The sequence below is a fragment of the Dasypus novemcinctus genome, chromosome 11 (assembly GCF_030445035.2).
Source record: "Dasypus novemcinctus isolate mDasNov1 chromosome 11, mDasNov1.1.hap2, whole genome shotgun sequence".
Lineage (NCBI taxonomy): Eukaryota > Metazoa > Chordata > Mammalia > Cingulata > Dasypodidae > Dasypus > Dasypus novemcinctus.
Genome location: NC_080683.1, coordinates 29,075,245 through 29,103,235, shown reverse-complemented (window position 1 = coordinate 29,103,235; position 27,991 = coordinate 29,075,245). Strand labels below are relative to the sequence as shown.

At 33.7% G+C, this 27,991-nt stretch overlaps 1 protein-coding gene across 1 annotated transcript in view; it reads left to right on the top strand.

Annotated features, from left to right (window-relative positions):
* Window positions 1–441: 441 nt before the first annotated feature.
* BMP5 (bone morphogenetic protein 5) overlaps window positions 442–27,991 on the top strand; it is a 123,823-nt gene continuing 96,273 nt past the window's right edge. Inside the window, exon 1 of the mRNA XM_004453637.4 lies at window positions 442–1,842. Within this exon, the coding sequence (XP_004453694.1) occupies window positions 1,353–1,842 (490 nt within the window). The 5' untranslated portion in view covers window positions 442–1,352. The remainder of the gene's footprint in view (window positions 1,843–27,991) is intronic.

The window sequence follows — 27,991 nt, the reverse complement described above, 5'->3', positions numbered from 1 at the left end:
TATTAAGAGCAACATGAATATAATTTTCTGCTTAAAATTTCAACATTAAAAGACCTTTAAATCTGTTGTTATCTAGTCACTGTTTTAAATTATTAAAATATTGCTTTGGAAGCTAGAATACATACACTATTAATTAATTCTCTACTGTATTTTGTTCTAAAACTAGCTGGCTGCTATTAAGAAACAACAAATTAACCCCAATTTACAACTCCCCCTTCATTTTTTTAAGAATTAAACTTTAATGACTTATAAAAACTAGAAAAAAATCTCAAATATAGCACTGAAACATACCATGTTAATTTAGCCACAACCTGAGACTTAATATAGAAGTGTATTAAATGCGTGTCATTAAAAGAAAGATCCAAAAGAGTACTATATGAAGTGGGTGGCACAGTTTTCAGTCTGCTACTTGAAAACTGACTTTTTCCCCTCCTAGAATTTATACGCCCATGCATCACTGTGTTAGGTTAGACGCGTGGCTATAAAATTGTAAAAATGGAGGCTTTTCTGGTAGCAAAGGGGTTAAGTTCTTTTTGCTTTACCAGTTTCAAATTACAATGAGAAGCCTCTTCTTTCCCAGCAGGGTTGTGCTTACATTACTCTTTAGATCTCTCTTGAAGAGGGCTGGTATATTTGTGCCTGCTGGAGGTGGAATTAACAGTAAGAAGGAGAAAGGGATTGAATGGATTTACAGGAAGGTTTTCAAGTAAATTCAGGGAAACACATTTACTTGAATAGTACAACCTTGAGTCTTATTTTACACTAGGACGACATAAAAGATGTTAAAGTTATCACCAAGCTGCCGGACAAATATGTATTCCAACACCAAGGTGCAGATCAGCATAGATCTGTGATTCAGAATTCAGGATTTGTCTTGGAAAGAGCTCAAGGGTTGAGAAGAACTCAAGAGTAAGTGAAGATAACTTTGGGAACTACAGTTTATCAGAAGAATCAACTTTCGTTAATTCAAATACCAAAGGCCTGATTTATCATAAGTTCATATAGGAATGCATAGGTCATCTGATCAAATAATATTGGCTGTCTTCTGCTCCATCAATACAGCAAAACCTCTTAACAACTGTGGATAATTGGAAATCTGAGTTTCAGCTTTCTTAGAAATAACTAGTCTTGACATATTCCAAAATATTTAAAATAGGACAGGAAAATCAGTGAGGATGTTGTGTTCAAAAATGTCACTGTCATGAAGAATAGGTAAATTTGTTTTTTTTTTTTTTTTTCCAGCTATTGAGAAAGTGTACCTCCTAGGAACTTGGTTTTTGTTGTTGTTGTTGTTTGTTTTATTTTAAGAGGACAAGAAGGACTAAAAATATCAACTTTTCCTTTGGACAAAAATGCCTCTGACTGTATTTTTACTTAGGGGTGTTGTGGGTTTCCTCTGGAGCTGCTGGGTTCTAGTGGGTTATGCAAAAGGAGGTTTGGGAGACAATCATGTACACTCCAGCTTTATTTATAGAAGACTACGGAACCACGAAAGACGGGAAATACAGAGGGAAATTCTCTCTATCTTGGGCTTGCCTCACAGACCCAGACCATTTTCACCTGGAAAACAAGCGTCCTCTGCACCTCTGTTTATGCTGGACCTCTACAATGCCATGGCCAACGAAGAAAATCCTGAGGAGTCTGAATACTCGGTGAGGGCATCACTGGCAGGAGAGACCAGAGGGGCAAGAAAGGGATACCCGGCTTCCCCCAATGGGTATCCTCGTCGCATACAGTTATCTCGAACGACTCCCCTGACCACCCAGAGTCCTCCTCTAGCCAGCCTACAAGATACCAATTTTCTGAATGATGCTGACATGGTCATGAGCTTTGTCAACTTAGGTATGTTGCTCATTTATTTGTTAATCTAAGTTATTACAAAGTGGAGCTTTTCGTGGTGGTAAAGTAGCTGCCTGGTAGGTGGTCATGTTTATATAAAGTTATTTTCTATAACTCTCTACTCTAGCTTCTGTTTCCTTTCTTTCATTGATGTAATGCAAGATCTTGCCTTAGGCACAAAATCATACATATATATGTACATAGATATATAAATATATATATATATATATATGAAAAGCTAAAATTAAACACTTATGGTTTGGGTTGGTATGGTTCTTTGCAGGGCTTGTTAAAATTTCATCCTTGCTTAAATGTATGAATGTTTAGGCAATCGTCTGAAAAAGGGAAATTTATGAGGATAACTATGCTAAGGGAAAAAAAAGAAAGACCCCAAGCATTAACAGATTGGAAAGATGAGTGGCATTTTGTTTTGTTTTGATAGTTATTTAAATAATATATAATATATATTTATTTGCTACTTCAAAACTTTTCTTTAGGGGAAGCAATTACTGTGCAAATATTGGTATGAAATTAATAAGATCAAATAGTACTGTGAAAGGTTACTATCAAAGAATTCAGGGAGGGATTCTGAAATTTTAAAAAAATGTTTCAGAAAAGAAGTTTCAATCTAATATTTCTTTTTTACTGTAATAATTAAAGTATGTCGTATCTATTTTTTTTGACAACAGAAAATATAAAACATGTTATGATGGTCTTTACCTATACAAAATTTCTCTCTTCTTGATATGAAACATTTAAATGAAAGTTTCTATTATTAGCAAACTTATTAGAGGATAAATTTTACAATATTTTTCCCTCAATGTTTGTAATATTTTGACAATATTTATGAGCAGACTTCAACTGGTAAAACACATTTGTACAATATTAATGTCTAATGTTCCCTCTTGCAATATTAAAGAGCTTACCAATTTAAAATGAACTTGAAAGGCTGTTATTTTCTTTAAAGGTTTCAGTAGAAACTGAAGGTGAAAATTTATTACCTTCAGACCTAGTCAAAGAAAAATAATATAGAATATATTTTATTGGTGAAGACCAAAAATCTCAACAAATTTAACCAACTGGGAAGAATCGAGACTTTTTAAGTGTAAGAACTTTTAAAACTTTGTTTTAAAAATGCAGTCTACTTTGACTTAAAATTAATATATTTTGTTAAATACTTAATTAAAAACTTCCTCATACAATATCTCAAAGGAAATATTCTTTGAAGAGTAAGATAGCAACAAATCCTGATAGCATATGGATGCTTTTATAATATAAGTTACTTAAGAAACTCTGCTCATGGCTTTTAGCAATCCTGATATCAAGGATAAGGGACTTAATAAATCGTATGTTTCATGTTACTGGAGACAAAGCTCTCATTATTAAGTTTTAGTAAGTCTTCATTGGTTGCACTAACAAGTATCCTTGAGGCCTTTTCTCCTACATATAATTAATAGGTTTCATTTGGAACATATAAGCCATTAAAGCAAGTTAATTCTAAATTAGTCTGAATGTATTTTCCTAGTATAAGTGGTGTGTTAATGTAACTTTTGGTACATTTTACTTTGTAGCATTTCTAACATACTATTCCAGAATTTAAATTTGTTTCAATATTTTAATAGAAAAATTTCATTCTGGCATAATTTACACATTCATAAAACAAGTCACTGAGAAAAATCAGTTCAGATCATCTCAAATATGACAGAGAAGAATGTATTATGTTGTATACTTTAAAAAATAAAAGCTCAGTCATGAATTGGTCCTAATAATATATTTAATTATAATTGAGTTTTGTGATCATTCACGAGAGGAGTATTTACATTTTACAAGAGACGAGTATGATATGTTAATCTGTGCACCATTACTTATTTATACATGTATATAGAAGAAAAAAAGAAAAAACAATAAACTTTTATTCAGTATTTTGAAATCAATGAAATTTTGGTTATATTGTTCACATTATATTGAGAAATCAGTTTATTAGGTAGAACATGAAATAAATTTCTTCATTTTACTCTAGAGAAACAATATTGGGTAAAAACATCAGAAAACTATTTTTATCCTGCTGGAACTGCTGAGTAGTGATTTATCCTCAACATCAAGCCATTTATCTTCTTTTCTATTTAATAATCCCAAACTAAATTTTTCATATGAACTTACTGACAAATTTGATTCTGATATTGACTACATTTCTCCTATTAGCCTCTGAGGAAATCTGAACTACAATTTTCTTGTCCTCACACTATGCCTTTTTGCTATACACACACCTTGCAACCAATCACTTCTTAGTAAAAAGCTGTAAATTTTTACATTTCTTGCATATTAAATAGGTCAAAGCATATTTTAAAGAAGCCAAAATGTAATATATTATTAACTACACTAACAATTTCATGCTTTTTAATGTAACATTTACTGACATATCTTACCTACAACTTGTTTCATGTTCTTATAAGACTCAAGAGAGGTTTTCTGTTTGTTTTTTTAATGACTTAAAGATATGAATATAGTGGGGACTAAGAGCAAATGAATCAAATTTGCAAAAGGGGAGGGAATTTGTACTGAGGAAGTTACTTGGATATATAAATATGTGGAAAGATTCTGTTGACATCTCCCATAATAAGATGAATTGTATAAAAAATCTAGTACCATCCTTTTTTTAATGTTTGCAATATTGTTGAAATTTTCAAGTCAAATAATGGATTTTCTGCAATTATCTTGCTATCCAGATTTTCCCCATCATAAGTTTTGCTCCTTAAGAACAAATAAACTAAATTCAAGCTCTATTGAATATCTACCAAAATATTTACTTTTTAAATTCAGGTGAGATTAATTTTGTGTTGTAAGTGTAAAATATAGAATGTACAAAAAAAGTAAAATGTCAATAAATTGTCTTAACCAATGTAAATATCTGAATATGGAACTAAATATGTTCTTTTGACCTTTAAAATATTTAAAATATTTAATGAAAAAAATATCAGTTTTGTGAAGATAATTTTTCCACTTTATATCTTTATTTTTCTTAGACCAACTTCTGTCAGTCTCATAGTATATAGCTTTTTACAGTTTTACTTCTCCTTTTTGTCCCTAGAATATTAGTAGAATTTTGCTTAGCAAATATCACATTATTTGTTAATAAAAGAAATTACCTACATAAATGAAAAGAATGATTAGAACATTTGCTTGTGATATTTAAATATATCTACTGTTTACATAAAGAAAAATATTTTGTTCCTAAGATCTTTTAGTTAGAAAATAATTTTTAGTTGATTATTTCATGAAAGTATAATAAATGACATAACATTGCAAATTAAAAAAAATTTAGAGGAAATTACAATAAAACAGGAAAAGTAGGAAATTTACTTTTATTATTCATTGTCTCTCTCTATATACCTCCAAAAAAAGAACTTTGGGTTTATTAATGTTTTTGACTCACTCATCACTTGGCCTGGTTTCAAATGACTTTTAGATTTATTTCAAGAGTATGTATTAATTCTCAAGCATAAAAGTATATAAATGTGTTGCTGACTTTTTATCTATTTTATAACTTATTTAGTTTATTTGATATGAAAATATCTGCTTTCCAACAGAAAAAAAATGCTTTAAAAAACTTTATAAATAAAGTTAAATTTTAAACTTTAAATTAAAACTCCCTTCCCTCAAATCATTATATTCTCCTGGCGATGGAAGAAAAAATTGCTCATGTCCTCCGTTGACAGAGTTGAAAGACATCATTGATACTTATTGTTGTTTTTGGCTGACTCAAGTGCCCAGTTGAGAGGAATTTATATACAGATCTACCTAAAGATGTTATCTATGTAGTCTTTCCAGCAGGGTTATTAACACTTGTGTATCATAAACACACCCATAAACACATAAACACATGCAAGATTTTTTTGGGGGGTGGGGAGGATGGGAGGAAAGATGATATAAAACTATTATAGTTTAAATTCATGGATCATTCCTGGAATAACGAATGCTAATATTGGGTAAAACAACAAACACTCTATACACTTTTTCTCCTGCAATGAGAAAAGTAGGATGCTAGGGACGGGGACGCTGTGTTCTCTTCCTTCAGCATCCCCTCGCCTTCATAAATGTGACCAAAGGGATTCTTCTTCACCTTGAAAGCTGTTTTGTTGTCAGAGGACTGGCATGACTGCCAAAGATAGTTGTAGTCATAGGTTAATTAAAATATTTTTACCAGTTTAATGGTCACTCACAAATAATAAAAAGTAGTACGCGGGCGTAGGGAGGTTTGATCACCTAGGCTAGAAGGTTTGGGGGCTGCGTCGTCCATGACCTCCAGTTTCCATTTTCTATAATATCCTTCTCCCCACCCCACCCCCTCTAAACTTCTAAAATTTTTGGCCATTTCTGCTTAGCTGTATGGTCTCTCTAGCCCCAGGCTCTCTTGGCACCCCTCTTTTTACCTCCCCGCCCCCTTCCCTGGGTCTGTCTTTGGTCTTAGTTTCTTCATAGCTAGAGGCTTAGATTAGCTGAAAATCAATTAGTTACAGCTTGATCATTTAGGTACAGTCTCCTGTTTTCTCTCTAGCTGAGAAGGAAAAGGCTATGATGTGCCAATTGCAGCCTCCACCCACTCGTAGAAAAGCTCCCCAGGGCATCAGGACTGCTCTGGCTCTTGCCATCGCTCCTAATTGTTTCTCCACCATCCCATTCTCATTTGTCTCTTCACCTCTCCTGAGGATCTTATTGGCAGAATTTCATTGTTTTGCCTTTACTGTTTTATAAAATAATTAAACTTTAAAAGGGGAAGTATAGGGGAAAGGAAAACAAAAGCAAACAATGCAACATTGAATGATAACACTATTTGAACATATAATTCCCTTTTAGTTTACACAAAGCTTTTGCTTATCTTTAATTCTCCTGTCACAATTGTGAAGAAGTATTGTTTCCTTTTCTAAATGGAGAAGAGATGATAAGAGAGGATAAAAAAATCAAATAGTTGGAAGCATAGGACAATGAAGATAAACCAGAGGAAGAAATGCTTATCTCTTTTAAGCATTTAAAAGAAAGAAAATGAAAATGAGCCAGAGGAAGAAATGCTTTTTTTTTTTTAAGCATTAAAAAAAAAAGAAAATGAGTGAAATGAATCCTTAAGGATTGGTCTCTGAGTTGTGCAGGTGGAGGGTGTGTTGGGAAATCCTCCATCTACTTCATTCCGACACAGCAGCTATTCAACATCCCCCACCACACAGCTCCAGGGGAAAACTCTTTCATCCTTATACTAAAACACCGAAGTGGAGAAAAGAGGGGAGGTGTGCGTGTGTGTGGATCTCAGTGTGTGTATAAGGAGCATACAGATGGGTGACTCACATTTACAGTCATAAATAATGTAGTAGCGCAGCTTTTAAAACCACAGGTTAGAGGAAGAGGCTGCCCTGACGCACAGAGGGGCTGAGATCAGAGAAGCCACCAAAAGGGTTGGAGGGAAACAATGAATCCCCTTGTTCTAAGTAATATTTATGAGTGCTTCTTTTCACCTAGGTTCATATTTTACTGGTAAGGCTGTGGGGTTTCCCCATTTGCTCATCTCTTAAAATAATATTCTTGGCTAAGATATCCTTTAAAATACAGCGGTCAGCCAGCTCTGACAACCAGTTTGTTTATTTGTGTGTGTGTGTGTGTGGGGGGGGTAAAAGATCTGTTGTGATTTGTATGTCAGATTGGGATGTTAAAGATCCAGTTCACAAAGTTATGCCAGCAAGAGAAAAATAATGGTGGAGGTATTCACCTGCCTCTTTTGGAGATGCTTAAAATAATCCTTGTAAGCAAATGGTAGCCTCTGATTTGTGTTTTATCTAAATGGTTGTGAATAAATGATAATCTAAAAAGGCAGAAACAAAAACTCTTACAGGATGCAATGCCTAAAATGAGAAAAGAACAATAACATCGACAACAAACAGTCATTATTAAATTAGTAAGAAGGGTCTTTAATGGTTTGGAGAAGAAAAGAAAATAATAGAATAACAGGAACAAGCACCCAGAACCAAAGAAAGAACTTTCTCCCCTGCTTAAAAGGCAGTGAATTAAATAATATTAAATAAAACTTAAATTTTAAATAAATTGTATGGTATAGAATTAAACTAGGCATGTGCTATTTTATAATTTCTAGAAAATTAAAGGCCTTTATCTTCACCTCAATGTATTCTTTCATTTTTCTTTTCATAAACAATGGTATACTGGCTTTTGCATTAGCAGAACTCTGTATTTTAGAAATAAATGAACTTAAAAGATCATTGTATGCATTTAAATTCTTTCTAGAAGTAAAGGTTAAAACTTTCATTGTTCTTATTGTTAAACAACTTTACTAGGGTTGTTAGGAATAGAGAAGATAGTTTTAAAAAGGTCAGGCTTAACAGATGTAAATCTCATTTAGTTTTTATTCAGGGCTGTGAGGCATATCAAAATAAAGGAAAGATGTGTTAATATTTAGCAACCCCTTCTGCTACTGTTATGCAATCATTATATGAGAAGTTCAGTATTATTTACTGTGTACAGATTTTCTGTTCCTATTGTGACTTTGTGTTTAGTCTTCCTATGTAGGAGACATAGCCATTTCCAGAATCTTATGTCCGTGTACTATTACTGCTCAAATGGTTTTAAAGCTTTAATTTTAAATTAAATTGCTTTCTCTGCTGGACTTCCATGGCAGAATGAGAGTGAAATAGAGGAGGTCAGAACCCCTGGATTGGAATCTCAGGTTCTATACTTCCTAGCAGTGTGACCTCAGGCAAATTACTGAAATTCTCTGAGGCTCCAGTTCTTCATTTAAAATATATAGATAATAATAACACTTTCCTTATTGGCGTGGAGGGGATTAAATGAGTTAATATGCCTAATACTTTAGGAACAGTATTTGGAACATAGTGAGACTTCCACAAATGGCCTATTGTTATTAGATTAGTGTTTGTGTCCCACATCTGCACCATCTTTGCAAGAATGGCTACACAAAATTTGGAGAATAGTAACAAGTGAAAATGTAGGACCCCTTGTTCAAAAATTATCAACAATTCCAAGATGGTGGCAGCAGAGTATTAGACTTAGCATGGGCCGTTCTGAGCTTGGGTTCCTATGTAGCTGCATGTGTCACACACCCATGAAGCCAGCGTTGCGTATTTGATTTGTTGTTGTGATAGCAGGGAGGGAGACTGAGGAATAACTGCTCAGACCCTACATTCTGAAATGTGGGAGGAAGGGCGCCCGGCTTGCCACAGTAGCAAACGGTGTGGCAAGAAGTGATACCGCCTCTGCCCACTGGGCCTAGATAAGGTGACCACGCCTGACTAGGCCTTTGCTGCTAGCGGCTGGCCGGCGCTGCCCTCCCCCTTTCTATCTCCCGCCTAGCCCAACATCCGGCCAGCTCTCACTCCCCCTTTCCCCTCCCCTATTCCAAACCTCTCAGCTAGCCCTCCCTATATCTTACTCCTCCCTCTACCCAACCCTATATAACCAAGTGTACTTCCGTAATAAAGCAGACCTGTTCTTGCGCTCAAGCGGTCTCCGTGGTTTTTCCCCAACCGCGCGTCCCCCACGCCTGGAGAACCGGTGCTCCCTCTTGGGGCACCCCCCGCCGGTGGTTTGGCAGGAGCAAGCCCCCCCGACTCTTGGGCCCGAGCGAGGACGAGACCCTCACGCTCAGCCACACTGAAGTATCTACCACTGGCTGACTCTCATGAGGAAAGTAAGAGGGCAATGGAGCACATAGTGAGGCTCCTGAAAGACTGCCCTTAGTGCAGAGAGAAGATCCTGAAAGACTGCCCTTAGTGCAGAGAGAAGATCCTGAAAGACTGCCCTTAGTGCAGAGAGAAGAGTAGAGAAATGTGGAGAGTTGATCTTGGTGGACAAACTGGAGACATTTGGCACAAATGGAAGAATTAATATTGGCTACTCAGTCAACAAGAGTTCCAGATTCATTTTAATTTCAGTGAAAGTTTACTGATACATGTTAACCTTTATCCTAATTAGTATATTATAAAATTCAAGAGAAAATACTTGTTTTAGTGTAAGAGATAATTACATTTGTTGTTGGTTAAATAAAGTGATTAAAAACAAGCAAGACATACTGAAAAAAAATCCTTAAACTGCTTATGGATCAGTAATTTTGGCTAATATATTAAAACAATTTTAGAACAAACTGAAATTAAAAAAAAAAAAAAGCAGTCATCATGGAAAGCACTTAGAAGGTACACAAATATGTAGAACAATCATTGCCAGGAGCAGAATTGCCAAATATGAAGAGCAATGCTTTTTTCACATCTTTAGGCCTGCTCATTCTCCATCCTGTGCTATACCTCCTGAAATGACCCATAACTGCATGTTAAAGCTTTCTGGCTTCTGAGTGGAATCATATGATATTTTCCCATGTAGCATTCCACATTCCACAGTTAATGTTGTAGGCAGAAATAAATTTAGGATGAGGTAAATTGGGATTATTATCCTTTCTTCTTTGCTACCTTTGCTTTCTGGCAGACTTCCTGTGACTCAGAGAGGCAGAATTTAGTGGAGGAGCAGGTAGGTCTGCTATTTGGTTCTCATAAATAATCAATGCTAGGCCTTGACGCCACTCATCCCCTTGCCCTCTAATCACAGTCATTGAGTAGAGTTGTTCCCATCCACTTTAGACTATATTCCCCTTCAAAGCTGCTAAGGATGGTAATTTTAACCTGATTTTACTTCAGTAATTATCAAAAGCAGAAGAAAAAAGGGTTGAAATTAGACGTTGTATATAGGCTCCTCTGAAAAGAATCATGAAGCAGGTATTGAGGACATTCAACGAATGGGGAAGAAATGAAGCTCAATCAATTAAATATGCTTTATGATTAATATTTTGTGAATGTTTTCTTTGCCCAGAGTGAAGAGAGATCATTGGGTTCTCCTATAAACTCTTTAGGGTTTAAGTATAAGGACTTTGGAGTCAGACTGCTTTTTGACTACCCAGTTTGCATTTAATAGATACATATCCTGAAAAAATCATTTCACTTCATTGGAACTGTTTCCTCCTCTGTAAAGTGAAGATCATAATACAGAATTGTAGTTAGGACTAAATAAAGTGTGGTTATAAGGCCTCAAGCCTATATGAGATAAGGACTCCATTAACAGTCTCTGCTACTACCAAAATTACTTCTCCTTGAATAGAATCTATAGAGTCCTAAGGTTAGACAGGAGTTATATCCTGTCTATCAAACTTTGTCACATAAACGCCCTGCAGAATTTCTGGAATATTATGCACATGACTTTCCTTCTATCCGAAAGGAAATGAATCTTTGAATTTCATTAACTCTACCTTCAACCTTGGCAGTTGATGAACTCTTTTCCTGGGAAAAGCCAATCTCTGGCAGAGTTTAGGAGATGGTGGTGCTTCTCTTTGAGCACCCAAAGGCAAAGTGCGCTGTGGGGTACTGCTCAAAGGTGCTTTTTATATTACCTTTGGTCAGATTTGTAGAATGGTCCCATGGTTTTACATTAGTTCCAAATAGTACTTGTTCCATTTCCTTGCTTGGTATGGATAAGGGGAGATTGATAGCAAGCCAAAGTAATAATAGACAATTGTAAAATATTTAGATGTGAAGACATGGGCACTCTTTGAAACACTCTTTGAAAGAAGAAAAAAAATGTTGAAGAGATTTTATGAATTATTTTCATAAGCCAATTCATTTTTTGTTTTTATTTTTAATTTTTAAAAAGTTGATTCAGGACTAATATCTAGGTAAATAAACTCCTGAACTCTAAGTAGGAAAGCCTCTCTGTTCAAATAATCATTCAATGCTAGGGCTTTTAGTATTGTCTATAACTCAAATCATGTTTGAATTTTTGATCTTCTAATTTTAATTATTCTCATTATTATTTACATCATTATTATAATTCATTCCTATTTGATACCATTCAGCCTTAAATGTTGTTACTTCCCTAAATAGTTTATTTGGACTATATTTTTTCCAAATTCAATCTAATCTTTTTGTTAATTCTCATAATCAACAAATTTATGTGGTTCATTTAAAAAAAAATCCACACAAACACTATAAATGAATAGTGAGCTTCTTTTATCTCTAATATGTACATTACAAAGTCATCACATTGATTTATGATATTTTATAATATATTGAGTAGGAAATATGGGTTTATTAGTTTTTCATTTGATAACATACTAAAAGATGTTATTAAGTGATGCTTGCTAGAATTTTGTTTTTGGTGTGTGCAGTTATTAAAATATTGATTCCAACTAATTAATTCAACCTATTGAACTTGACATTTAAGATTTTTCTTTTCAAAAGCATAGTGCCATTTCAAAAAAGTTATCATTCTAGAGTTATTTACTTTGAAGAAAATTTTATTTATAAGAATTAAGCAAACCATTTTTTATGTATATATCAGATATACATAATTTAAAATTACAGTATATGATACAGTAGTAATTAAAGCAACAATAACAAAAATAAATATAATTCCTGTGCCAGGAACTGCACTACTATTTGCATACATTATTTCAATGAATCCTCATCTAATTTGTATCCCCATTTTATTGATGTGAAAACTGAGGCCTATTAGAGCCAAAAATACTTAATAGGGTGGTCCAGTTAGTATATGACCTAATCAGTACTGGACCCTAATATGTTTAGCTACAAATTTTATGTTCTTCGATACTACTATTTAGTTTGCTAATCCACTTTTGAAAAATATAAATCACTGCAATTTTTAGCTATAGTAAGTTTTTTTTTTTTTCAGTTTTAAAACATCTTTATGTACATAATATGGTTTCACCTATACAGTTGAAGTATATTGCACTCAAGGAAGTAGATATGATACCACAACACAACTGTGGAGACCGAGGTTCTGAAAAGTCATTCATTCAGTCATTTAACAAATATAAGCTGATTACCTACCGTTGGGCCAGGCACTGTGTGAAAGACTGTGCCTGTTTCTCTGCCAAGATCACAGGACCAATGGAGCCAGGATTAGGTCCAGAATTCCTGATTCCTGTGCCCAGATTTTTTTTAAAACTCAGTGTCAAATACTTGAAATAAATCAAACAAAGTACAGCACCATGTAAAATTAAAAACACTAAAAAGTAGATAAAAGGATGTGTTCCTTTGTTATTTAAACAATAGGGTATAATTGTTTCCAATTCTACCGGTATATGGAAAAAAATTTTTGAAATGTCATTCCCTTTAAGGAAATTAAAGAAAATAAAAGCCTATTGCTAGTAAACTAAGCCTAAGGAAACCTATTTGTCCAAAACACATGGAACAAATGTAGAACTAAACTGCAGTAAAGCAGCCAGAAACCTGCTTGTGTAGTTTGTAGAACCTTACCAATATGAATGCTTCAGTGGTTTGCAGGGGAATATCTGAAAAGAAAAGGACTACGGTTGACACTGGACGCTTACCATACATTCCTGAGTATAAACATGTGCTCCAACACTCATGATTTATTTGCACTGTCCTGAGGAAATAAGGATAAAAGAGCATATGATTTTTCAAAATTAAATTATTTGATCTGCCTAAATCTTGACTTGTGCCTCTACTTCACTTCTTCAAATTGTGTTTGATAAAGCTTTTCACATCTGTTCAATTCCAACAAGGTTGTGGTAAGTGTTTCCTTTTACTGTGCACACTGAACATGATATGGATTCAGGCTATAATTAGAGTCAATGAATACAAATTTTACAACTTAGAAAATAAAAGGGAATTCCAAGAATTGGTGTAAGGACCTCTTTGGTATATTGTCTTTAATTTACTCAGAAATTGATTAATTTAATTGTTGAGAGCAATTGACCAATATCCTTTGACTGCTTTCTCTTTAACAACAGCTTGCTGTGATTATGGTATGAAAACTGCATCAAAATGTGCATCTAAATCTATTGGTTCTTTACCATGGCTATTTGTGTTCACCTATCAATTCATATAGACAAACGTCAGATCTTCAAAGTGTGAAAATACGAGTAGAAGAATAATTTGAGATTTGTCATGGTTTCTGCTCTACTGGAAATTCACTATCTTCCACAGCTAGCACATTTCGGTGTTTATTAGTTGCGAGACAGTGCGCTAGTAGCGTTTCAAGTGTTAACTCATTCACCTCTCACAAAGTGACCCTATTTTACTGATAAGGAAAGTGTGACCCTGAGAAATTAAGTCACTTGCCAGAGTCTTAAACATCTTGTCCAAATATGTTTTTCCAAAATATTGTGTGTTAGATTTAGAACATTCTTATTTCATCAGTAATAGACATAAAAAGGCCTTTATTTTAGGAGCAAATCTCTAATAATGAGTTTCCCAAGAGTCTTGACCCTGTAGTTCAGCTCTTACAGACCTGTGATAGAACTGTGATGCTGTGGCCTTCTGAAGAAGACAAATACATGCAAAGGGAAAGAAGTAGTTAGCAGGCACTAAGGGTACTGACCCTTTGTGCCATGTACCATAATGGGTCAGTAATGAGTAGTGGAAAGGTGATCTTTATTAATTCCCACCTTTAAAGGCAGACTTGGCATGAACAAGACTAACACTTGGCAAAATAGTAAAGTAGCAAAATGTCAAAGTTGCAAACAGTCATAGACCTCAAAAGCAGTGGTTAGATTGGAATAAACTAATAGTAAGTTCATTTGAATGCTGGAAAGCTTCCAATCTGCTGGCCTGTGTGGAAGGCCACACAAGCAGGCTGCCCTACAGCTAAGTACGAGCACCTCATCTCAGCTTCTCTGACCTAACTCCAGATTGACCAGTGAATCTCGTGAGAAACCTAGTAAAGTCCAGGCTTGGGCTGCAGGACCATCTACAACCCCTAAGTTAGGAAACTCCTTCAGCTGCATATAGAAATGTCAGAAAACCTCTTCTTCATCCTGTTTTTATGGTTGAAGCCTCCTCTGTGTTCTATATAACACTGAACATACTCCACATTTCATAACGCATCTCTTGAATTGTAGCAGCTGCAGTTCTAATCTCTTGCATGTGTAAAGTGAGTTCCTTTCACAGACCTCACTTGTTGCCTCTATACCACAAAGAAGTGAAGTATTTTATTTCCACTCCTCAGATATCTTAAATTAAAGGCTAAGTCCTTGGGATAATTAACTTTTCTTAAAAAAAATATTTCTAGAAATACAACATTTCTCAAAGTAAAATGCTTTTAAATACATGAGACAGTGCAGCCCCAGCTCCTCTCAGCTAACAACACCAAAGCAGGAGAAACTAAAAGGGCATCTGTAAAAAGCAGGTAACTAAATTGACTTTCAGCTAAAATTCTGAGAAGTCATATCTGCTATGAAAAGCAGACTAAGAGGTAGCTGCATTTGAAGACGTACAGTCAGGATGTCATGTTCTGCTTCTTAACATTTTTAATATCTTTATCTCTTTCTCATCCTTTTCCCTTGCCACCCTCATGCACTCTAATGTAACTATAAAGGATCTCATCTTCTGATTCCTAAGTATCTAATTTAGATGCACTTAGGAAACCAGATGATAGAATTATAGTTTATGAATAGGTCAAGAATTTCATTTAATTTTAATGAGACTAACTTCACACACTTTTGATAACTAAATCACATGCTTAATCACAATTATTCAAATCTTTTAGGCACTTTGAATCACTTGTTCTTTTTAATCAGCATTCTTTGTCAGTATTTCATTGAAAGTATTTCTATGTCCTCTTAAGAGGTATTATCTGAATAAGGAAAAGAAATTCTCCAGTCAAATAAATGTGGGCTATACTGAGAAAAAGTAATAAAATAATTTTTAAAAATATTTTAAGGATAAGGCTTCTCAGTCTTTATTATGCTAATGAGCATTCTATAACTCTGCAAGGAGGATATGTGCTACAGTGTTTCACAAACACATTTGACTTTGTAATTCCCTTAATAGAGTGCTATGTGTGATGACTAGTAGATAGAGCTCATACTAAGAAATTATCTTCTATGTGGAAATATTATTTTATAAAAGCCATTGAGGAAATATGACAATCAGAACCTTATGATAATCTAATTTGTTGACACTATAGTCATTTACACCCAAAATTATTAAAAAAAAAACAGAAACAAAGTTATAATTCTATTACCTAAAGTTTATCACTGTTGAGATTTTTTTGTGTATTTTCTTTCATACTTTTAAAATGTACTTTTTCATATAAAGTAATATTTATTCTAAGTTTTGCCTTTATTTTTATTTGTTTAGTATATGAATTTTTTCATTTGTTTTTTTGACTGCTTGTAATGACTGAACAATATTCCAGTAAAATTATCATTTATGTAAACATTCTTTAATTGCTTGTCAAGTTTTCCTTATTTTCATTATTATAAACTCTATTGCAATGACTATCTTTATTTTTTTATTATTATTATTTTTAAATTTATTTCTCTCCCCTTCTCCCCCGCCCCATTGTCTGTGTCCATTCGCTGTGTGTTCTTTGTCTGCTTGCATTCTTGTCATTGGCACTGGGAATCTGTGTCTCTTTTTGTTGAGTCATTTTGCTGCATCAGCTCTCTGTGTGTGCAGTGCCACTCCTGGGCAGGTTGTGTTTTTATTGGTTGGGGTGGCTCTCCTTGTGCATGAGACACCCCTGCATGGCAAAGCACTCCTCGCGTACATCAGCACTGCGCGTGGGCCAGCTCACCACATGGGTCAGGAGACCCTGGGTTTGAATCCTGGACCTCCTATGTGGTGGGCTGATGCACTATTAGTTGAGCCACATCTGCATCCTGCAATGACTATCTTTAAATGCATGTGTTTGTGAACATTTTAGGATACCTCTGACCATTTCTTCATGAATGTTCTTAGAAAATAAATTATTAGAACAAAAAGTATTGTAAGCCTCCTGAGAAATATTGATAAATATCTTTCATTAAATTTCTTTCAGTTTCTTTGCCACCAGCAGTAAATGCTTTTGCTATTTTACCAGACCCAAACCTGAATTAAGTATCATCATGTTTAAATTCTGGATAATCTAAAACATAGCAAAAAATATCTGCTTTTTATTAGTGGTTCCTATGAGATTGGTTTTTATGTGTTTATTGGCCATCTAAATTTTTCTCTTTGGGAAATTCTATGTTTTTACCTTCGATAATTTTTCTATTTGCCTTATTCCTTTGCTGTTTGTGGTTAGAAATTCCTCTTGTCTAGGTATTTAATAATTATTCACTTTTCCCCCTTTTTATGTCTTCATTTCTTACTTTCAATCTGATTTTCTATAATTTATTTAAAATATGGCAGTAGGAAAGGGCCAAATACATAATTTTAAATAGATAATTTCATTAGTAAATTGTCTTATGTCTCCCCTAGAATTTTTAAAATTTCCTCAGCTATTTACACTGATTTATTCTTTTAGATAAACTCTAAGATCATTTTGTTAAGATTTAGAAAATACCCTGTTGGTACTTGTATCATAACCATATTTAACCAACAAACATATTTTGAATAATAATAAAAATATTCTGAGTGTACTTTAGAAACCCCAGTTATAATTTCTTGTTTTCGAATTCTGCACTTATATCAGTTGCATGGTCATCATAAGCATGATGATTTCAGTAGGTTAAATTCACCTTTGTCTTTGAGCAGTAGTGTATTTTATCCTGACTTTACCTCCCGCTTATCTAAGTTGCATATATGTTGTAAAGTAACAGTATATATATATTACTCTGCTTCCCCGTTTGCATTTATTCCTAATGTCAGGAACAGCTTGTTTGTGAATCCTTATGCCATTTGGTTGTAATGTAAATAAAAATGTAGTAAAAACAAGTTATATGTAAACAAATTCTTATTTATAGGGTACTTATTGAGAACAAGGTGAGTACATTTACAGGCTTCTGTGTCTATAAGCCCTGTCCCATATTTTATAAAAGTACTTGTAAAGTTGTTGACAAGGTTGAAAAATCACATTGTCCAGGAAACTAGACTGAAAATCACCATTTCCCAGAAGGGGTGAACAATTTTTAGTTATACAACATAGACATTATTATTCATTCATTCAACTTATATTTCCTGAGGGTCTATATGTATTACTTGTTGTTAAAAATCAATGCATAAAATATGGACAAGGATTTCAGAAGAAGACACCAGAATTGAACACAGTAATTATCAATTATATATGAAGAAATCTTTTAAGAAAAGATTTCACGTACAGGAGATTCATGCTTATGAGGTCCCCTCCCAACCTCATAATTTAATAAAGTTTTAAATGCATTAATCCTACAAGCAGAAAATTCAGATTATGTGGTGTCTTGTCCATTGGATTTTGAGAGGAAATTTTAAAACAAAAGGATTATATCTCTTAATAGCTAACTTACCATTCTTACATGTCATGGGAAAATATTTTCAGATAGTTAAAAGTTTGAAAAATATATCATTCACAGTTCACTTTAGAAATATTTGCTCAAAGTTGTAGTGTAGCAGCTTCTTGGACAAATCAAAATTAAGAAGAAAGGACAATTCCTAATCTTCAAGGAGTCATAGTTTTAGAATTAAATTCAGCTAAACAAATAGATTTTGTCTAAATAACTTTATGTCCAAATGATGTGTTGAAATTTAATTTTAAAATATGCAGACATGCCTGGTTCAAAACAATTAGTATAGCAGAGGTATAATATCTCATTGGTTATACTATTTAAAGATGACATTTTGGGATTGGAGAGAAGCAGTACAAAATAAAGGCATATGTTATTTCTAATTAGGAATGGCATACATTCCTCCATTTAATTAGTTTAATATCAACTAATTATTATAACTAGTTGAATATCAAGCTTGATTTTTGAGTCTAAGCCCTTTCCACAGAATCTCAAGTTGTTTTGGAATCACTTTTTGCCATCGGCAGTTATTCAAATTGTCACAATGATGCTGATACACCTCATTTTCATCACCTTGACTTCTTTATCATCATTTAGGCTATTAGTTAATTCTGAGGAATATGGAAGAGTGCCAAGTATGTCTGCATTTTTTATTTGGTTAAACCTGGTCTCTAAATTATGTTTTGTTATTACACATGCTCACGATCTTATCAAACTCTCAGAGCTTTGAAAGATTTTCAATTTAGCATAGTAACTTTTTTGAGTTTCTGTATAGCAATGTAGTATAGTTTATAAAGAGATGTTTAAGCAACAATTAGAAATTCACATTTAAGCCCAATATGGTCAAAACTTCAAAATGACTCATTGAAGTGACATATATAAATTCTGAATAAAGGAATAGGCTGTATCAGGACTACACAAGTGGTAGAAAGCTGTTTTATATGAGAAAGTCTGGAATTCAAGACAAAATGAATGACATGAACAAAACAAATCACTGTGATCATGAACTATATAATCATAACAAAGCCCCAACAAGGCCAAATTTTATATGGAACATAAAAAATCTAAATACAGAACACAAAAATTATTAGGAGTGTAAGCAAAATTAATAGAAACAACTATGTAGTATGAAATCTTACCATAAACTATAGTTGCATAGTGGAGTACACACACACACATACATACGTAGGATAAAATATTTGAATAATAATGAAGTTAAATTAATTGACATATCAAATATTATATTTTGAAATTTATGAAAATTTATCAAATGATGTGGTGAATGTACTTTTCTGAGATTCCATGGAGTATTTAAATAAATCATTAATTAGGTGGTACATAAATTTTAAAATATTATAAAATTTATGGCTAGTCAATAAGCACATAAGAATATCTTAATATCATTAATTATCAGAGAAATGCTAAAACCATAATGAGATACCACTATATACCTATAAGAATAGTTAAAATGGAAATAAAATATTATAAAATTCAAACCTCAAATTGACAATACTTTGTGCTGGAGAAGATGGAAAGTAAATGGGACTCCTAAATAGTTGATGGGAATGAAAAATGATAGAAAAAAAGAATAATATAAAAAGATAGAGGGAAGGGAACTTGGCCCAATGGATAGGGCGTCCCCCTACCATGTGGGAGGTCTGCAGTTCAAATCCCAGGCCTCCTTGACCCGTGTGGAGCTGGCCCATGCACAGGGCTGATGCGGGCAAGGAGTGCCCTGCCACACAGGGGTGTCCCCCACATAGGGAAGCTCTACGCGCAAGGAGTGAGCCCCCTAAGGAGAGCCGCCCAGCGTGAAAGAAAGTTCAGCCTGCCCAAGAATGGAGCTGCACACACGGAGAGCTGATAGAACAAGATGACGCAACAAAAAGAGACACAGATTCCCAGTGCTGCTGATAAGTATAGAAGCGGTCACAGAAAACACACAGCGAATGGACACAGAGAGCAGACAGCAGGGGTTGGGGAGGTGGGGAGAAGAGGAGAAAAATAAATAAAAAATAAATCTTAAAAAAAAAAAAGATAGAATCACCATGGAGAGAGCTTGCCCATTCTTATAATATTAAATATGCACTTGTCATTATGATCTGGCAAACCCATGTCTAAATATTTACCTTAGAGAACTTAAAATGCATTATCACACAAAAACTTGTATGTGAAGGTTATAGGAGATCTATGCGTAATTGCTCCAAACTGGAAACAACCTTAAATTTGAATGGTTGAAGAATCCATTTTGTCTCCATTCAATGGAATTCTTCTTAGCAATGGAAAGGGGAGAACTTTTAATACCACTTACAACATGGATAAACCTCAAATACATTTTTCTTAGTGAAAAATACCAGACCCCAAAGGCTACATATTGTATAATTTATTTTATGTGAACTAGAAAAAGCAAAACTATAGGGATGAAGAGCAGACCCGCGGTTGGCAGGGACTAAAGGCGTGGCAAGGGGCAGACTACAAAGGAGTGGCAGGGCAGTGATGGAACTTTTCTATACACAACTCTATGCATTTGCCAAGTCTTAGGAATAAAAGTAGATTGTACTTTGCAAAAGTAAATTACAAGTAACAGACACTTGAATATCTATTTATAATTAAATATTCATAAAATTTAAAGATAACTTTTTATAAGTATCTTAAGTAAATTAAAAAGGAAAATTAAATATATAATGAATAAGGTTTAGGAAATACCAATACATGAAAATTTGTGAGAGCATAAAAGCAGTTGCCTGTACTGTATTGTATGATAAATTCAAGCCTTTAGAACTTTTGTGCCAAAGGACAAAAAGTAGAAATGAATGTAGGTTAATATATTAAGCATTCAATTCAACATTCTCCATTAAATCTTAAAAGGATGGCATTCAGAAAAAACACACAAAATTTATTGAATTAGAAAATTAATTCAGTCATCTAAAGAATTAATTTACCTAAGAGCTGGTAATTTGAAAGACAACAGACTTCCAAAAAATAAAAATAGAAAATATGTAAATAACAAAAAGGAATGGAAATAATTATAAATATAGACATTAGCGCACTGTGTATTACTACATTACCTTTATATAATAGACTTGAAAATCTTAGTGAAATACTAATTTTTCTTAAAATAAAAATTTTGATACTCAGGAATGGAAAACATGAGTAGGTAAACACTATTCGTTATTACGTTGGTAGCTATTGAAAAAAGTCATTAAAAAATTCTGTCAAAGACGATTTGGAGCTTTGTATTTTTGGTGAATAAGAGTGAAAAAATTAAGCAGAAAATTGAAAGCTACATAAACTAGTCTAAAATATTAAAAAATATGGTGAAGCAGCTGTGGTTCAATCAGTTGAGCTCCTGTCTACCATAAGGGAGGCCCTGGGTTCGTGTCCCAGGGCCTCCATGTGAAGGCAGGCTTGTTTGTAGGTGCCCAGAGAGTGACTCAGCAAGGTGACGCAACAAAAAAAGGAACACAAGCAAAAACACAGAAGAGGGTGCAGCAACTGGATACAGAGAGCAGACAGCAAGCAGGCCACAAGGGGGGAGGGGAAATAAAATAAATTTAAAAAATACAGATGAAGAATGCACAGCACATGGACACAGAGAGCAGACAACATGCAAAAAGCCACAAGGGAAGGGTAAAAAAATATATGGAAACTACATAGAAATTTTAAATAAATTTGCATAACTTAGAAAAATATAAAGAGGAGTGTTTTTTTTTGCATGGCAAAAATCTTAATAAAACACTTGTAGTTCAAAATCAAGGGTACTTTTAAAAAGTTTTTTATCTTTAACAGTTGAGTTTGATCCTAGAAATGAATACAATTTAGTATTAGGGAATCTGTCAATTCTATAAAGCATATAAGGTAAAATTAGCAAAAGTACATCTTAATTGTAGCATATATAGCATATTTGACACTCAGAGCAGATCATTTTTCACCTTTATGACAAAATTATTTTCAACAATAATCATAAAATAAAATCAATAAACTAAGACCAGAAAGGAAATGTAAACAGTGAAAAATTTCTATATTCAATGTTACATATATGCCATAAAATAATTAAAATTAAAAAAATTGAATAATGCAGTGTAATAGGAAAATAAGACGAGTGATAGTTATAAATTATATTAATGCATTTTTGAAATAAAGGAAACATTGACCATTACTAACATATTGGTCAGCATGTAATGAATAACAACGTTATAGTTTTTGTTTTCAAGATTTGTTAATGACCTCATCAAAAAGGATCATGGAATATCTATGTTTAATAGCAGTATAGCCAGATTTATCAACCTGCCTTCTTCTTGATCAAAGAATAGTTTTTTTGGAAATTTTAATTTTGAAAAGTTTCTTTCACCCATAACAGCAATTACACAAATAGCAAAAGTCTTAAACATAATGATAAATTTGTTAGGGATTCATGAAAATCCCGTTTCACAACAAATTCCAAAAATTTCAATACTCTCTGTCTTGCTTGGATTGCTTCTAGGAGCACTCAAAAATTTCCATGATTGTAAAATTTCTGCCAAAACATCTTCATCAGAAAAATCATCGTAAAATTCTATTATATTTGGTTAAAATTTCCGAACTTCATAATGGTTCAAAATTGTTGCAGCATAATGTAGGTGCCATTTGTAAATCTAGCACCATGTAATACAATATATTCCTGAATTTAAACAGTGGATTCAATATAAAAATGACAGCACAATAATTGTAAAGAAAAAAAAAAATAGGCAGTGGACTTAGTCCAGTGGTTAGGGCACCCGTCTACCACATGGGAGGTCCGCGGTTCAAACCCCAGGCCTCCTTGACCCTTGTGGAGCTGGCCCATGCACAGTCCTGATGCAAGCAAGGAGTGCCCTGCCACGCAGGGGTGTCCCCCGCGTAGGGGAGCCCCACGCACAGGGAGTGCGCCCCGTAAGGAGAGCTGCCCAGTGCGAAAGAAAGTGCAGCCTGCCCAAGAATGGCGCTGCACACATAGAGAACTGACATGACAAGATGATGCAACAACAAAAAAGAAACACAGATTCCCGTGCTGCTGACAACAACAACAGAAGCGGACAAAGAAGACGCAGCAAATAGACACAGAGAACAGACAACGGGGGACGGGCAGAGGGGGGCGAAGAGGAGAGAAAGGAAAAAGAAAAAAGAAAAAAATAATAGAAGTTAAGTTTACTCTTTACACTTGTACTGGAGTTAGTTGTACAATGCATATAGTTCTTCACATTAATTTCCAGAGAATACAATGTTTTTTAAAGGATAAACAATAAAAATGTGCTAATTTGAAGCTTACTTGCATATTATTGAAATACAAAAGTAGACACAGCAAATTTAAAACTTTTATCAACGAAAATTTTTTTCTGGGAAGAGTATTTTATTACTGACACTATGTAGAATTAGTAAGGCATGGTGATAATAAAAAGCAGAATAACTTGTAGTTGGTTTTGTTGTTGTTTTTAAAATTCTCAATAGACAATGAATCCCTTTCTTGCCTGGACCCAGTATGGACTGCTCTCACCACCTACTTGTGGTACAACAGTGATCTTAATAGAAAACGAATGGTGCATAATAGTCAGGATATATTTCTGCTCTGCTTTGCTGCTCCTGCCCATCTCCTTTGAAAAGCATTAACCTCTTTCCCCTCTCCTTTGCCACACTTAGCATAATAACTTCAATATTATAGGCTTAAAAAATACAGGACGGTGAGCTGCCTACAGGCAACCTCTATTTTCTGTCATAAAACACAATCATTCCCTGGAAAAAGAGTCCCACAAAGTGCTGTTTAGCTGCTTGGGATGGGGAAAGGAAAATTAAAAGAAAATAATATATAAATAGCTTTTCTTTTCCTTGTTCTATTAAAATAGCAAACAAAGGCTAAAAAGAATTTGACTTACTAACACTTTATGACACTACACTGTATATTCTAAGGGATATAAAGAGGCCTGGAATGCCAAATCTCCTTCAAGAAGTTTATGGTATTTTAGAGAGATGAAAACAATAATTTTGGCAATAACTGTCTTTTACCGTGCACCTGATATACCATCCATAAACTTCTAGATGTACATACATTTTATCATTTAAACCATTGGACACCCTGAAAGGTAACATATTTATTTTATTCCCTTTTGCAAATGAGGTTTGGGGAAACTAAATAAATTGCCCAAAATCACACAGCTAGTGAGTTAAGAAGGTAGGATTAGAACCTATTCTCTTCATCACTATGAAACAGCCTCTAGATACACATTTACCGGATGATAAATAACTATTTGATTAAAAAATGTAGGATAACAATTGGTTTATAATACCTGGTAGTGCTACCATCAAATAAGTACTATCATGAGTGCTTGTGTTGGAAAAGCACATTACTGTGAGTAGAAAGAGGAAGGAAAACATATGCACAAAAAAGGCATATCCTGCATATATTTGGGACAGCAGAGGAATGTGGGTTAGAGAAATGGCTCGAATAGTGGTGTAGATAAAGGGTATGTATGTGTAATAGAGATCCAGCACCTCTGGTTAGGGATTCATGAGGAGGAATTCTGGAAATATAAAATACTTGTGTTTCTTCTGTCATATTAAAAATGATTAACATCTGTATAATACTTAACATTTGCCAAATGCTCCAGGAAGTATATGAGTATTATTTGTCAAAAACAAAATTATGAAATCAACATTATTATTAATCCTCACTTTGCAGATGACTAAAATGAAGTATAGAAAACTTAATTGAGTTGCTTAAGGTTATACAGCTAGTAAATGACAGCTGAGACTTGAACCCAGGTCATCCAAGAAAAGGCCATATATTAGGAATAAACTTGAAGTTACAGTCTAGGTGAAACAAAAAGCAAAATACACACTGATAAACTTTAACAAATACCATGTGTGCAAAAGACTTCAGAATGCTCTTTGAGAATAAGTTCAAGAGGAAAAAAGTTGATGAGTCCACCAAAACATGTACTGCAAATGTGGGCTTTGTTAATAGATTAGATTATCGAGGAGGGTGGAGTTCTAGTGTTGTTGATCATAGAAATCTAGGATTATTTTTGTTCACTTGTGATCTGCACAATTTAAGAGACATTGAGAGAAAGATAAATAAGTTCATGGGAGAGGACATATTTATTAAACTCCAATTACACATCAGGCACTCTTTTCAACCCTGAGATTACAGTAACAAACCAGATAAACATGGACTTCCTACCATTGTGATGCCATCCATCATCTGGTAGCTAAGCTTGTATAAATGAAACTGTGTGTGAGTGTATAAAATATATAATATTCATAATGTTGTATATTATATAAATATTATGCATAAATATGCATAAATATATGTATACTATTTTATAATATACATATAATGGCAGGATAACAACAAGTATATATAGAGAGACTCATTTTATTAATAAGCACATGTGGGATGCTAAACATTCTATATTTCTCTTGGAGCTATCTCATCACTTGCAGAATAATTTTTTAATCTAAATTTTTTTGTGTAAATCTGGATTTTATAGAATATTGAGTTTATGAATAAAACTATACCTGATGTATAATAATTTTCAGTGAATTATTTGAGTATAGTGTTGTGTATCAATTGACTAAACTTTGTGTGTTAATGCTAAATTACAAAAAGAGAATAAAATCTAGTGATTCTGCTGCAGTGTTTTTTCTGTTTACAAATTTGCATTCTTTTGGTCATTGAATGATTATACCAAAGTGACAGCAGTTAGTCAACCAGAAACCAGGAGTCAGCTGAATTTTTGCAGACTATTTATTCATTCTTTAGGGTGGTCTTCCAGGAAACAGAACAATAAACAGAACATTTTACAAGCAGTGTTATGGAAATATACACAAGAATCATGCTGGTCAAACTTTTGGCCTCACACAGAGAAATCTAAATGCAACTTAGGCTGCACCAGCAGTTTTGACTAAAACTAGTAAATAGGAGCTTTAAAAAGTTATTTTAAAAAGAATAGCCTAAAAATGATACTTCATAAATTAGAATCAATTATCCTTCTGAGAAAATTGACTGGAATAGAATAAATAATTCTTTTCACCAAGAATATTAGGGGTCATTATGGAAAACTATAGGAATGACTTTATTCACCCTATGCATTCTTTTGGAAATTTGGAAATTTCCACTGGCACAAAATTGAAAGATATCAATAATATTTTGTAAGTGGGGTTCTAGACACCCTACCATGATGGACATTCCACACAGTGAGTTTATTTCTTGTACAACTTTCCAATGTCCTACAAGATCTTTTTCTATGTGATATTTCTTTTTGTAGCTATCAAAGACTAGATTCTAACTATATTTCACATAAAAATACAAAATTGTTTTGCGTTTTAATATAAATTGTACTTTTGAGAAATGTAGTTATCATTAAGTTGAAGGATGATTGCACTTTTTTTTTTCTTTTTTGGTCTGCAATTTAGTAAGGACCATTGCTATTTCAGAAACTGAGGTAAGTAGGATACATTATCTAAGAAATCAGGAGAGAAAAGGATACATTACAAAATATTCACCATGAAAGGAAGTGCTGGGTCTACTTGGGTGGAGAGTTATAGAACAAACAAGAATTCATGAATGTTAACCCTGGGTCAGACAAAGACGGCTGGACAGGCTTGGGTATGTTTTGGAATGCATTGACTTTGAATCCCAGTTCCACATTCTACCTGCATGAACTTGGGCAATCAAATCTCTCGGAACCTCAAATTCCACATCTTGAAAATAGGAATTATAATCCTTACTTGGTGTGATTGCTGTGTGAGATAACGGGAAAGTGGGTATACAGTGCTTGGGACAGCTCTGGCCCATAATTAGCCCTTGTCATTGGTGATTACTTTCCATTCTCTGTCCTAGAGCAGTGATTTCATCTGAAGTTGTTTTTTCAATTACAAATTTACTTTCCTGAAATGAAAATCACCTACCCATACTTAAAAAATATTAGCTTCATGCTTTTAGTGTAATATAAAGAAAAATAAAGAAAATAATTTATACTACTACTGCATATTTAAATACATAAAAATTGGGGTATTACTTCAGTAGATAAAACATTAAAATATTCAGATATTGGTATCTCTTGGAATAAAAATATTTGAATTTTAAAGATGTATTGTTAGAAGTCATTTCATGCAAAAAAAATATTGAAATGAAAAAGCAGACCTTCAGGGAATATGAGAATATAAATTAGTGTTAGGATAAGCAATAAGAAACTGGGTTATTTGTACATGATAAGAAAAAGAGGACAGTAATAAGTATGTTGATAAGAGTGCAAGTTTAATTGAAGTAGGGATAAATGCCAAGAAAAATAATCAATTACAGAAGTGGAGAAAATGAGGGTGTAACTATAACTCTTATGAGTCCTTCAGATTCCTACTGCAAAGTTTTCTTAAACTACTGTGGGCAACGTTATTCCTGTCTTTAATAATGTAATAAAGGCCGCCCCAAACAACTACCATGTGTCTTCAGGAACAGTAAATAAAATATTAACAAAAATTAAAATGATCAAATCAATATCAATATCTCAATTTTCTGTTTTATTTATTATGGGTATATAGCATTTCAATTATACATAGACTAGAGTAGAGTGCAGCAAGTATATGATTCAATAACTTCAAGACAATTCCTTTATTCTGCTTAAACTTCTCTCTCCATGGTGAATTTTTGTAGAATTACTGATATTTTCATGTAAATCATTGTTAAAACGTCTTCAGTATTATTGTGTACTAAAGAATAACCAATTTTTTTTTTTATGGGGTTTAGTCTGATGGACCATTCAAGGGCTGTGTGAAGCCTATGATAATTCTTCCCTGTAAGGGAATCTCGGATTAGAAAATATTTTGTATCCCTTGCCCTTCTTGCTGAATGGTTAA